General features: G+C 41.7%; 1 protein-coding gene across 1 annotated transcript; it reads left to right on the plus strand.

Moving 5' to 3' along the window:
* The first annotated feature begins 9,058 nt into the window (after positions 1-9,058).
* Positions 9,059-12,537, plus strand: LOC147419692 (triacylglycerol lipase OBL1-like). Its single transcript, XM_086506142.1, has 5 exons — positions 9,059-9,721; positions 9,904-10,136; positions 10,606-10,639; positions 10,780-11,675; positions 12,105-12,537. The coding sequence occupies exons 1-5, from the start codon at positions 9,346-9,348 to the stop codon at positions 12,372-12,374; spliced, it is 1,809 nt and encodes a 602-aa protein (XP_086362268.1). The 5' UTR covers positions 9,059-9,345; the 3' UTR covers positions 12,375-12,537.
* The last annotated feature ends 763 nt before the right edge of the window (positions 12,538-13,300 follow it).

Raw genomic sequence — 13,300 nt, forward strand, 5'->3', positions numbered from 1 at the left:
GCATAATCCATTATCTGCTGATGCTCTTGCCACCTGTCAACTGCAATAGATAATAAAATATCAATTCTATAACATACCTTTCCGTCGGAAAGCAACTGTCCTCAGTTGCGAAGATAAAAATCTGCAAACAATACTTGTCAAAAACAGTGATTAGTATGTTGTATCAAAAACATCACATAATAAATGAAAATTTTATGAAACTAAACAATCATTACCTTATGCCTGCCGTCATCCACATACTACCTATTCTAGTGTCCCATACCACTAGAATAAGCAGTATATGTCATACCCTGATGAATCACGATATCATTGGTCACACTCATCATTAATCTCATAATGTCAAGTCCCATCACATAAATACTGTTGTAATAATCATCAGATATCAAGTCCCAATCCAATCCCATTTCCACAATGTAATTCCAAATCCAAATCACTTTTATTATGTACCCAGGTAACAAAATCATACCAGTTACAGTGGTGGCCAGCCACTACAGCATGATTTTGTGATCGGTGTTGCCTAAATCGGCGAATCTACACCAATAAGACGTGTTGCCTAGATCAGCGAATCTGCATGTGGTATAAGTTTAGAAATCATGAAGTTGCAAAGTATCAATGTGCTGCTTAAATCGACGGATCTGCACCAAGATGACTATCTACACACTGCCTAAACCAGCGAATCTATGATCAATGGACTAGGCGAGGCATAAAAAACATTAAAAAATGTACTACCTGGTTCCTACCACATTGGAGTAAGGTTGAGTAACAAAGTACTGAAAAACTGTTATTCATTAACTGAAGGCACCTAGGTTCATGTGAGTAACTGCATAGCTCAATGTGAAATGATCACAATAGTAATTTCATGTAATACAAGTATTGGCACCATGTCAGAGAATGCAGGTAAGTAAAAGGTCCATTCCTTCTTTCAAAATAAATAAAAATAGATGGGAATCAGGCTGATAAGTAAGCCAGATGTGTTGAATTTATGTGATCGTGTTGTTCTCTGTGGGATGGGATTAGTAGATATGTGGAGGACTATTGGTATCATATATAATATCTGAGAGAGTGCTGTCAGTGTATGATTACTTGTGTTTTCGATAAAATTTTCAAAATCAAAAATGAAAAAATGCGGAGAGAACTTACTTGTTTTCTCTCTGTAAATCATTAGACTCTGGATGATGTACTGCATCTGAAAATATGTATTAGTTTGTGCGTGGGGAGAGAGGTACAAGTAGGCGACCACTGCAACTAGCAAACTTAGACCAAAGTATAGGTAACAGATCCAAAATGTGGTAGTGTATGAGTAATAATTAGTCATGAACTTGACAACTACAAGGGGATTAGTATACAACGGAGACAAATATGAGACAACTGAGTGGAAAAGTAATTTTCTATAGTTTTAATTGAATAAATGTATGAACCACATTTGATTTGAGTTTATAGATGAATGTAAGAGACAAAATTACAGTACACGAATTACTTACAGACATCTACTAAATGAAGCAGTCCTCTTGATATGGCAAAATGTTGTCTCAAAAATGCTTAATAAAAGAATTTATTATTATTATTATTATTTTTTCCATTTTTATTGTTTAAAGGTCGTTGACTAGTGTTTAGTCATAATGTAAATGCTACACTATAAACAGTAGATGGATCCAACAAATACAGAAAACAATGCAAAATTAATTTGACCTTAGCTGCTCTATCAGACATTTTGAGTTAGACGTCAAAGTATGTAAAAGAATATGCAGCAAGAAAATGCATGGCAAGACCAAAAACTTAAGCTCCTCTTTTAAACTTGTACTAGGTACATAGTGTAAGAGTCTGTAGCGTGTACAAATTACATAAACTAGGCTAAATAATTCCTTGGAAGTCAGATAATGCAAACCACACGAGGTAGAACCTTGTTAGTCAAAATTAAGGGAATTTAATGTGTAATTAGTTGAAATATAGGAATAAAGATCGCACAAGTAGGGATGTCGGTTTGCGCATTAACGAGACACTCATACAGTAGGTGTGTTTGTGTGGTCACATGTAATGGTCATGGATAGTGTACCAAAAATGCAACCAAGATAGATGGGTCACATTGTCAGCTTGCTGAAAATAGCATAGTTGGAATAAGTAATCATATTTTACTAGATATATGATAAACAACTACATATTTACTAAGAAACTATATAAACATAATACTTATCTAAGCTCTAACCAATAACATGAAATATATAAAACTATATACAATCATTCTCTTCTCTATATATTTATTTAGATGGTTTTTTAAATAATTATAATAAGAATGATAAATTCAATTGTTTGATTATGATACTAATACAGTCTAGAACTATAAAAAAGTATAACACTATTGATTGCAATTACCAAAACGCAATGGGGGGTGAAGAGAGAGGGAGGAATGAATTGTTAGTCATCGCCAAAATTTCTTATGAGACCCATCGGCTAGAATCCTTGTGGATCCAATTTAATATCCAGATACAAAAATAAAATGAACTAAAATGGAAGATTGTTATGAGAAATGTTGTCCGAGAAAGTATTGCACGGGTCGTCAAAAAGATTCGTCAGTGTGTACTTCTGCCACTGTCGTCGGGGGGGGAGGGGGGGTCAGAATGGTACATTAATCGCCTTCAAAGTCCAAACTTACATATGATACAATCTTGATGGAGCTAATTACAATATCTAGGTATAAAAATAAAACAAAGTGAAGTGTGAAACTAAGGCAACAGCCTAAAATCTACATGTTAAAACCATCATCAGCATTGTCGTGAATGCCCGATGGTGCTCCACAGTGGGCGGTGTCGCAGAAAGCGGTCGTTGCAGAGCTGCATCAATGTTCGCTGCAGTAGGTAGCTACACTGGTCATCGAAGAGCTGCATCAAGTACCTCCTCTATAGTTGGTCAGATTGGGCTAGGGGAGAGGGAGAAAGTGGGGGCGAGAGAGAGAGAGAGTAGACGACTTCGAACTACCATAAGTGGGGGTTTTGTGGCAGGTCATGAGCAACTTTGGGGTGCTAGTGTAAGGGGAAGAGCAGGTTGGTACAAATCGATAGCAATGTGGAAAGCTATATTGTGAATGTGTGCTCTATCTAAAGGTGTTTGCCCGAGATTTTCTCAGAGCCTGGGTCTTCTCATCGCGTGGATGCAGACCTTTTTGTTGTTTTTCCCTTGTGAGGCACGCCTGTGCATTTGGAGTCCCAAAGACAAATTTAGGCTTTAGTTGCTGAGACACTTGGGCCATTTGCGTAATAATGGAGAGCTGCATCTTGTGTTTGCATTGATACAGGGCGCCACTGTATGTCCAATCTATTGCGAACAGCAAAGAGATTTCCTCCAAGGGGGCTCTCATAGGCTTGCCTGGGCTTCTTCACAAGAAGAGGAGACTGCCTCTCACATGGCTCCTGCTAGCTCCCTACCACCACATGCAAGAGGAAGGTAACGGCCATGCGAGGAGGAAGGGGGGGTGTGGCATACACAGAATCGCAGTTGACTCGGAAGAGGGAGAAAGAGTGAGAGTGTTTGTAGCGGCTGATCTTGGAGAGAGAAAAAAAAAAGAGAGATGAGCACTAGACACATACAGACAGCTGCCCATGGTTAGGGAGTTGAGTGGAGTGTGACCACTATATCTCGAGTTTGAGTGGCGTCATGTGTGCAGGAGTTGGCATGCACAGCTAGAGTGGCCCCGAGAGAGCTGGTGAGTGGACTGATGATACGCACTGCATGTTGGTCGAGAAGTGATAAGCCAAACAAAAGGGTGGGGAAGCACCACACAGACCTCCAGTTTGCATGCACCCAGGGCGGCACTGCATACAATATGGTTGCAACTAGTGGTTGAGAGAAGATAGAGCATGTAATGGAATTTTCCTATTCAATTTGAGAGTAGCAGAATTTAATGAGAGTACTTTCAAGAAATGATTTTGTGAGCATAGCGGGTAGACATAATTGAAGATAGCAACATAATTATAGCAATTAGTTAACTTGGCATGGACAATACTTTTGCAAGAGAGAGAATTTAGAGAACATGACAACAATTGAGGACCGGATTTATGTGGAGTTGGTCCCCCCTCCAATAGGCATTTGTATTATGATTTCTCCCATAAAGAGAGACTTGTTACAATACATTCTTTGTGTTCCTTGTGACCTAGGTGAAGCAATGAAGATGGAAAGCTTCATGAATCACCATCATAGCATAACCTAAACTTGAAGAAAGCTTTAACTATACCAAGCCTCAGTCCCAAGACCTCAAACACCTTGGAAGGTGGAGAGAGCTAGCAGGGAATGAGGGTAGGGAAGAGGAAGAAGAAACATTTCATACGAGAAAGAGCTAGTTCCTCACTTATCATAACTCTTGTGCTAGCATACATAATAGCATAGTAATGAAGAAGAAATAGATGGCAAGCTCAAGCATTGAAGCATGGCTCTTGGATGGATGTGCACTCCATACCCAAGAGTGTTGGTGTAGGCTCTCAACCTCTACTTGCTTGGAGCAGGAGAGGGAGCTCTTGCACTTTGCATAGTACACAATGAGAGTGTTTGTGAGTGTGTGTGGGTGAGTATACCCCCTAAGCACCCCCCTAGCTTGCTTCGGTCGACCCCCCCTTGTATCTCATGCTTGAAGCTCATTGGACCCCTCCAGGCCTAGCCAATCACAAGCAGGAGCCATTACAAGCAACATGGGTAGCCTTGGGACAAGTGTCCCCCTTTCCCCTTTGAGAGACAGGACTTGATAAATGCAAAATCAATTAATTAAATATCCTAAATTATCATTGGACCCCTTGAGTGGCCAACCAATAGGCTTCAGGCACACCATGAGGGCAACATGGGGAGGAGCTTGACAAGTGTCCTTGCTGCCTCTTCAAGCTGGGGCTTCCCTTGTGTGTGTGTGTGTGTGTGTGTGTTCTCTCTCATCCCCCCCCCCCCCTTGTAGGCTCGCCCCCCTCCTTGTAGGGATATTTTTGACTTTGGATGAGCAAGCCCCTTAGTCATCAAGCATGACTAAGCACTTGAAGTAGGGGGTGTTCCCACAAGCATCTCAGGCAAGCTTCTCAAGGCACCTCAAGCACCTTAATCATGCACCAAGTCAAGCACCTCAAGCATGGAGCCAGTCAAGCACCTCAAGCATCTTAATCAAGCACCTCAAGCATGACAAGCACCTCAAGCAGGACAAGCACCTCAAGCATGACAAGCACCTCGAGCTTGGGCCGGGTTCCCACCTCAAGCTCAGCCCTAGCTTACCTAAGGTCAAAGGACTTTTACACACATTATTGGAGGTCTTCAATGAAGCTAACCCTAAGGTCTTATGCTCCATTGGTTAGACTTGCTCTTGATAGACCATCTCCCATTTGGGCCCCTTTACTATTGGCCCCGTGTTGAGATAGATCTATAAGCACATATCTATATCTTAACACTTGTTCCCATTTATTCTCCCACACTAAGTGATCAATTTAATATGAGGAAATCATTTGGGTTGGTTAGATATTAGATTTTATGACAGAGCAGCTGCATGGAAGGTTGGTGGGCGGGTTGGCAGAGCGCAGCCATTGTAACCGCAAAGGAGTGGAGCGCAACTAGTTGTTGGATTCCGCCAACTGACGAGAGGGAGAGAGAGAAACTGTTCGCTGTCTGTATGATAATGAGAGGGAGAGAGAAACTGTCGTGCGGTAGTTGTGGGTTGAATGGCTAGGGGTGATCAGTTGGCTGCATGGAGTTGGGTGGTTTGGGCGCCACAAGATGAGAGAAAAGGAGAGATTGGATGGGCTGGCGACTAACTGATGGGTTGGCATGCCATGCAGGCAACTGAGAGAGTATGCGATTATTGAGGTTGAGATTTGAGAGGGAGTTCGAGAGTGCTGGCAGCGGATCCAACAACCGGTGTGTGTGTGTGGTGTATGGAAGGTTCGACAGCAGGTAGGTTAGAGAGAGGAAGGGACTGTTCTTGGTTGGTGATTATCAGAAGGGGAAGAGTGAGACACTGTGTTGCAAGCCTGGGAGCGGACGCCTCTAATGTGTTCGGGCAACTGGTTGCGGGTGACGCCACGTCGGCAGCTGTGAGAAGCAGAGAGAGTGCGAGGGTCGCCAGCAGCTCGGTGATAGCTGTGGTGATCTGAAGGGTGATGGGTCGATGTATGGGTGCCATCAGTCACCAACTACGAGAGAGAGGGAGAGAGACAGCAGTGAACATGCATCTATTGGTGGATGTCAACGCTGTCATCGCCAACATGCTAGGGTGGATAATGTAGCGCCAACATGCAAGTGGTTAGGTTGCTGGACGCATGGTGGCGCGAGTACCGCGACCGACTAGGGTACCGAAGTAGAGTTGGAGGAGCTCCACAAAAAAAAAAATTGTTTCTAATGCAGTGGAGGCTTGCCGATCATGACTCACTATACCTCTACGGAATCATATCAAACGATGTTGTATGGTGTTAGTATACCGTGCAGGTGATAGCGAGTTAACCTCCCATCCAAGCCAGGCGTTGTCGGCTCCATGGGGTGCATCGCAAAATTGCATGCACGAACCGTCTGCGTATGCTCAATCCACTGCAGCATTCCCACGAGCTCTACGAGCTAGAAAACCTTCGACTATGCCCCCTTCCATAATCTTTACACCTATTATTATTATTATTATTTCTATTTTACCTTCCCGATTTATTTATTTTTTGTTCCTTTTTCTTATGCTCCTCTAATCTTCCGTGCTTAATACATCATAATTAAACTGATAGATGGGCTTAGTCTAGTAAAATTGAATTACATAGCTATTCTACGCACCCATGCAAAGAGGAAAGGAAAAATAAATAAATATAACAAACATCATGCTAATAAAATAAACAAAGTAAGCAAACAAGTTGTGGGACTTGTTTGTTTACACATCTCGTCGTTCGCATGTTTCGAGCACTTCGAGGAGCGTTTTCACCTCGCTCTGATACCACTGCTACAAATGGGAGAGTGGCTGTCCTGCGAAATACCCGAAATAACACAATAAACAGCATAAACCAAGCTAATCATCATACCTAGTGTCACAATCACGTGGTCGCATGATCGCAAGATACACGAACAGAGAGAGAGAGAGAGAGAGAGAGAGAGAGAGAGAGAGAGAGAGAGAGAGAGAGAGAGAGAGAGAGAGAGAGAGAGAGAGCACGTGCAGGCACACCTCCTAGAGCGGAGTGCTATGCCGGCACGGGGAGAGAGAAGAGGGGAGAGATGAGAAGAGCAACGCAGACACTGGGTGCAATCTCCCCCCGTGCAATAGTGACCATTTCCCTCTTGCACGTATTTATCTTACAGATTCTTGAATGGTCAAAGTGAGTACAAACTGGCCGGCCGGACATAATTGGCCAAAGCTCACAAAGAGCACTTGAATAATCAAATATACATAAAATGTAACATCCTTCTGCATAATCCATTATCTGCTGATGCTCTTGCCACCTGTCAGCTGCAATAGATAATAAAATATCAATTCTATAACAGATAGCTTCCACTTCAATGAGAAAATAGCGGATATCATCGTCATTGTCATTGATGTCCTTGTCAAGCTTTCCTTTGCCTTTTTTCTCTTTCAAGACTCCAACCTTGACCTTTGAAACTAAGACGACTTCCACCTTCATTAAGAAAGTAGTGGATATCATTGAGATCTAACTTCTCCTTTGTGGTTGCAGAAGTTATTCCCTGACCAACATCTCATACTCCTCTCGCAACTGCGTAAGTGCCAAGGCCACTAATTGAGTAGTACTAGTTAATGTGCTATCCATAATTCGGTTGTACATGTTGGTCATTGGAGTTACGGGAGGTCAAAAACTTTCAAGGCAGAGATCTCGTTTGGACAATTGCTTGGAGGCCTTCTTAGCTTGCATTTTAACATGCTCATTGAGCCTTATCCCCAAAAACTATCCAAAAATGCCATTGCCCATGGTGTTTCATAATGCTTGTGTCAAAGGCTTCTCTAGCACCGAACACCTCTCCAAATGCTAGCACTTGAGGGGCCATCTAGGCTATGCCCTTCAAAATGCATGCAAATTTGCTACCTTATTCGACTCCTCTTGCATCTGAATCGGGTTTTTGCCATGTTACATTTCAAAACGCTCCTAACTAGGGTCAACGAGCTTAGTCCAAAGCTTTGGGTGTTTAGAATTCCATTGCAAGAGGCAGAAAAAATGCTAGCACCTTGAGTATTTTAAAACACTCGTGCCACATAAAAAAACCACAAAGTACCTTAATCTTCAACTCCTCTTTCCGTCGATGCTCTCCACTTGTCATCAAAGAGTGATGCGCTCTGCTACCATGTCAAAGTTGACAATGTGGAAGTGAAAAGTCAGGGAGAGAATGCACATGGGAGAGAGAGAGAGAGAGAGAGAGAGAGAGAGAGAGAGAGAGAGAGAGTTTGTTGAACCAACCAACTTGGCAATAAAAAAGATGATTATACAATGGAAGCAAAGGTGCAAGTATACACGTACTTGAGATCCTTAAGTATGGGGCCCTTCAAGAATTGCCCTACCAAGAATCCTGTCAAATAAGTAAAAAAATACCTAAAAGACGTAATAAATAATGGGAACACAATATTGGGCATTCAATTGAGATGTATTTAACAATTTCATGGACTTTTTCAATGTGAGAAAAATGTCACAACAAGCAGTATTGGCCATGTAAAAATAAATGTCACAACAAGCAGTATTGGCCATGTAAAAATAAAATTTTACATGGTAAAATCGATGCTAAAATCAATATTTTAATAAGATATGTTGACTTTTCCACCTTCTTTTGGGGTAGTGCCCATGCCATATTCATGGCCCTTGAGAGATAAAAAGGATTTTTTTTTTGAAAATTGACTAGAAATAAGAGGCCTTGTCTCATGAGAAAAGCGAATTTGGTTTTTTCTTTTTTGGCAAATTGTGTCATGTAAAAGGGTGTTGTGAATAAATAATTTTAAAGTTTTGAGTTAGGGAGAGCTACCAAGCATCGAACCCTTCTCAAGTTTAGAATTAGTAAGCTAGAGAGAACCAGCTGTGATTTGCCACCTTATGAGGAGGGGAGATGGAGGAGGCGCACACGTGCTGATTAGAACCATCTCTTATCTCTAATTAGAGGGCCGTGTTAGAACACAGAAACTAGTTAAGTTTCTCGCCCTCATGTGGCATCACGGTCTCTTTAATTAATTACTTGGTTGATTAATGAGTAATTAAGCCACAATCAGCTAGTCGATTGTGATTAATCATGTTGTAATCTCATTATTAGTGATTAATGAGCGATTAATCAATAAATGGGCTGTCACCATACATCCAGTCGGCAGTCCGCGCCTTTACACAACGCCCTTGTATTTGCTCATCACAGGGTTAATTAGCAATCAATATAATGGATGGGCTGCTCAAAGCTCGTCTCTATGAGAAGCCCCGATATAATAAGCTGCATGTCGATGATGTGAAGTACCGGGTGGTCAAGTACGAGAGTTGGCCCAGCTCCATATGGGCTGTTCTGTTGTTCTTCTTTCCGCCGCTGCGCTTACTTGCACCCTTGGGTTATGATACTCATCCTGGGATTGAAAAGGCAGCTCAGCGCAATGCCCGCGTATGGCAGGAAAGCACCTCACAGATCATTCTTGTTCTCCTCCTCAGTATGAAATTGCCGCTTGCGTTTTTCGGCTACGTCCTCGAATGGTTTCTCAACTTCTACTATGTCAACAATGGGTTCGTAGGCCTTATATCAAAGCTTATGGCCTTCGATATCGAAGGTAAACAAGAAGAGTGACATTAATTGACATCTATTTGAAGAATCAAATGACCACCCAAAGTAGGTAGTCGTCCCCATCTAGTTGGTTTTGCATGTGCATTAAAGCTATATAATTTGTATGCTTGATTATATCCATTTTAGCTGTTTTGTCCTACAAGTCTGCAAAGTTGCCTCTTCTTGTAGGCATTGTTTTCAATCCACAGGGGAAAGATCGGTCAACGTTCTTTTCAGTCATAGGATGGTTGGATCAACGGACCGACTTGATTTATCCATATTCCTCGAAGCTCAAGATCGATCCGAACACGGGTACATTCCATTTTGATTCCAAGATTTTTGCTGACCTTTGTATAATGGCGTGCAAGCTTGCATATGAGTCGCGCTACGTACAAGAACCTGTAGTGAACAAGCAATGGAAGGTGAGAAATAGCCCATAATGCTACATCCATGAGCTTTTTTGAAATGTTATCTAGATTTCTGCTTTCATTATATGCATGTCGTGAAAGCATTACAAATCTAGACAGCATTGAATGCAATCCTATGAAATATATCAAAGATTTATAGATAATATGTAATCTAGGTAGCAGTCAATGCACTTCTATGTAGTGCATTAAATACAGATATTTTTAATGCTTGTGTGCTATGTATATAGATCACCATTTTAAAAATCGGAAAGAATTGCAAATCTAGGCAACATTGAATGCACTTCATTCATAAATTGCATTAAATATACATAATATCAAAACTAGATAGCATTCAATGCACTTGTATATTATGCATTGAATACAGACAATATGCATATTGCTTTCTCTATATGCTTTTAGATCACCATGTCATAACTTTGTGGTATAGATCACTGTAAGATAACGAGTTTCGTCTTGCATGCAGATGTGCTTTCGAGAATTTTACGACTGTCAGAATGGTATGCTGATCTGTCGCCTACTTATCTTCTCCTTCATGGTCATTAACTGATTGTTGTTGCCAGAATTTGAAGAGTCAGTGCATCTGATTCAATATATATCTATGATAATTTGAGCTTGTAATTAATCCTTCTTTTTGCAGCTCATGAAATGCCTATGGGCATTATACAGAACTTAATACATGAGAGCATAATATTAGCTGAGAAGGTTCTAGGGTGGCTGCCTCTCCTTGGACCACTTCTTAGGACTTTGGAAGAGTTGACGGCACTTTGTCCCAAGACGCAAGCCTTCACCTTCACCGATAAACCTAGAGACGCAGACCTGGTGGTGCTCACATTCCGAGGCACAGAGCCATTTAATGCCGATGACTGGGCGACAGACTTCGACTTCTCGTTTGTAGAGCTAGATGATCGAATCGGTCGGCTTCATGTCGGGTTTTTGGAGGCGCTCGGCCTTGTGGATAGAAATCACCTCAAAGAATCAGCAGAAAAGTTGAAGAAGCACTTGAATGATCCTAAGGAAGAGCTCACAACAGGACTCTCTTTACCTAAACTGAAATCAATGGCGTCGATCGGAAGGAGACTACGGGATTTGAAGGAAGACAACTCATATTTCACCTACCAGGAGATGGAAAAGCTAGAGCTTGCCCAAAGAGTTTCAATATTCGAGAAAATCAACGCTGACCTAATCCAGCTTTTGAAAGAAAACCCTAAGGCTCGGCTTGTTGTCACCGGGCACAGCTTGGGGGGTGCCTTAGCTGCGGTGTTTGCGGGACTTCTCTTATACAAGAATGTAGAGAGAAATGAGAAGAAGCTGCTTCTTGAGAGCCTGTCGGCCATTTACACGTTCGGGCAACCGCGTGTTGGCGACAAGGTTTTCGCTAGTTTCATGGCCAGTAAGCTCGAACAGCACAAGGTGCAGTACTACCGGGTGGTGTACGCATACGACCTTGTTCCGAGGGTGCCATTTGATGACAGGGTTTTCGGCTTCAAGCATTTTGGATTTTGCTGCTACAACAATGTTCTTTACCAGCAAAAGGTAATTAAGCAGAAAATGGCATTATTTGCTAACAAAATGGACAATAGCTTTGCATGATATCCATCTTTAAGTACAGCGATTAAACAATAATTGCTTCATTGTCTTGCTGGTAAACAATGATTACTCTGTATTGTCTTGCTGAATGCCATTAATGAGACTATATTGCATATATCGTCTTGTCGATTAGCATTAATTACACTATTGCCTTGAATGTGCGTCAGCTTTCGAGCTTGCATTTGCGGAAGAACCCCATAAAGGTGGATGTCATCATGCCGCAATATATATAATGACTGTTCTTTTATCAGAAAACAGCTGTTGCATTGAGATTAAGAACAAATAATTGAGGCTGTGCATGAAATGCAATAAATTCGTTGAAGCAGGAAAATTGAGTTCATTCTGCACTAATATAGTGAAAGATGTATTGGACAGGCATTGATCGAGCAGCCCAACCGGAATTTTGTAGATCTCATGTTCTCGGCTGTTATGCGGCTAAGCGCAGGAGTGGAGCTGCTGAATGGGATGGTGCTGAACCGGATGTTATATGGAGATGACTTCCATGACTCGCATTTAATGGCACTCTCGAGGTTTGTGGCGTTGTTGACGCCGGGCCTGGTGGCTCATGCTCCCCCAAACTACATCAATTCCATTCGCTTGGGACCATCGCGTCTCAGGATTGTGCCATTTGAAGATACTCTTTAAGAATGAGATGGACGTCAGGCCGCAGCATTAATAGCTATCAAGAGTTATTTATTTCAGACTCGTTAATCAAATCTGTAACTCATGATTAGAATTGTAAATAACAAAACGTCGACCTAATTAACACATGCAATAATTAGTCGCTACACAGTATATTTAATGATTAGGGTGGTTTCTTGTTGAGAGAGAGAGAGAGAGAGAGAGAGAGAGAGAGGTTTTTTTTTTTTTAATAAAGATAACAGTAAATTTTAATAAAAAAAGAGAAAAAAAAGAGGTTACATCAAGTCTCTCGGGCTGGGTGAGAGACAACCCAAAGGAAACAATCACTTTCCTAAACACTTGGTCATAACTAATCTAGCACCAGAATAGACCTTGAGCATCATTGAATCCCATGTTTGCCACCTACATGTCTTCTGAATAAGATACAAGGGTTGAGAGACAGACTCTTTCATGGGCTTTATACAAAAAAGTGATATAAGCTAGGGGAGAGAGGTTTTTACGTCACGGTGCATGGCCGAGAACAAAATGCCTGAGAGAGAGAGAGAGAGAGAGAGAGAGAGAGAGAGAGAGAGCGCAATTTGGATGCTTTCTGTCATTTGACAGGTCACGAATTCTGATGTCTGATCGATTTTGAAAAATTCACCGAAAGCTAGCATCTTGTTCAGATTCAACCTGCAGGAATCTAATTTACGTGTGAGAGAGAGAGAGAGAGAGAGAGAGAGAGAGAGAGATCAGAATTTGGATGCTTTCCGTCATTTGATACGTCAGGAATTCTAATATGTCTGATTGATTTGAAAAATTCGCCGAAAGCTGGCATCTTGTTCAGATTCGACCTGCAGCAATCTAATTTACGTGGGTATTCTGCAAAGAAGGCTAGAAAGCGAACCATTACCGCTACCCTTGAAGAAATAAATCATCTTCCCAAAGAA

This window comes from Adiantum capillus-veneris, chromosome 29 (genome assembly GCF_014529385.1).
Source record: "Adiantum capillus-veneris isolate H3 chromosome 29, ASM1452938v2, whole genome shotgun sequence".
Lineage (NCBI taxonomy): Eukaryota > Viridiplantae > Streptophyta > Polypodiopsida > Polypodiales > Pteridaceae > Adiantum > Adiantum capillus-veneris.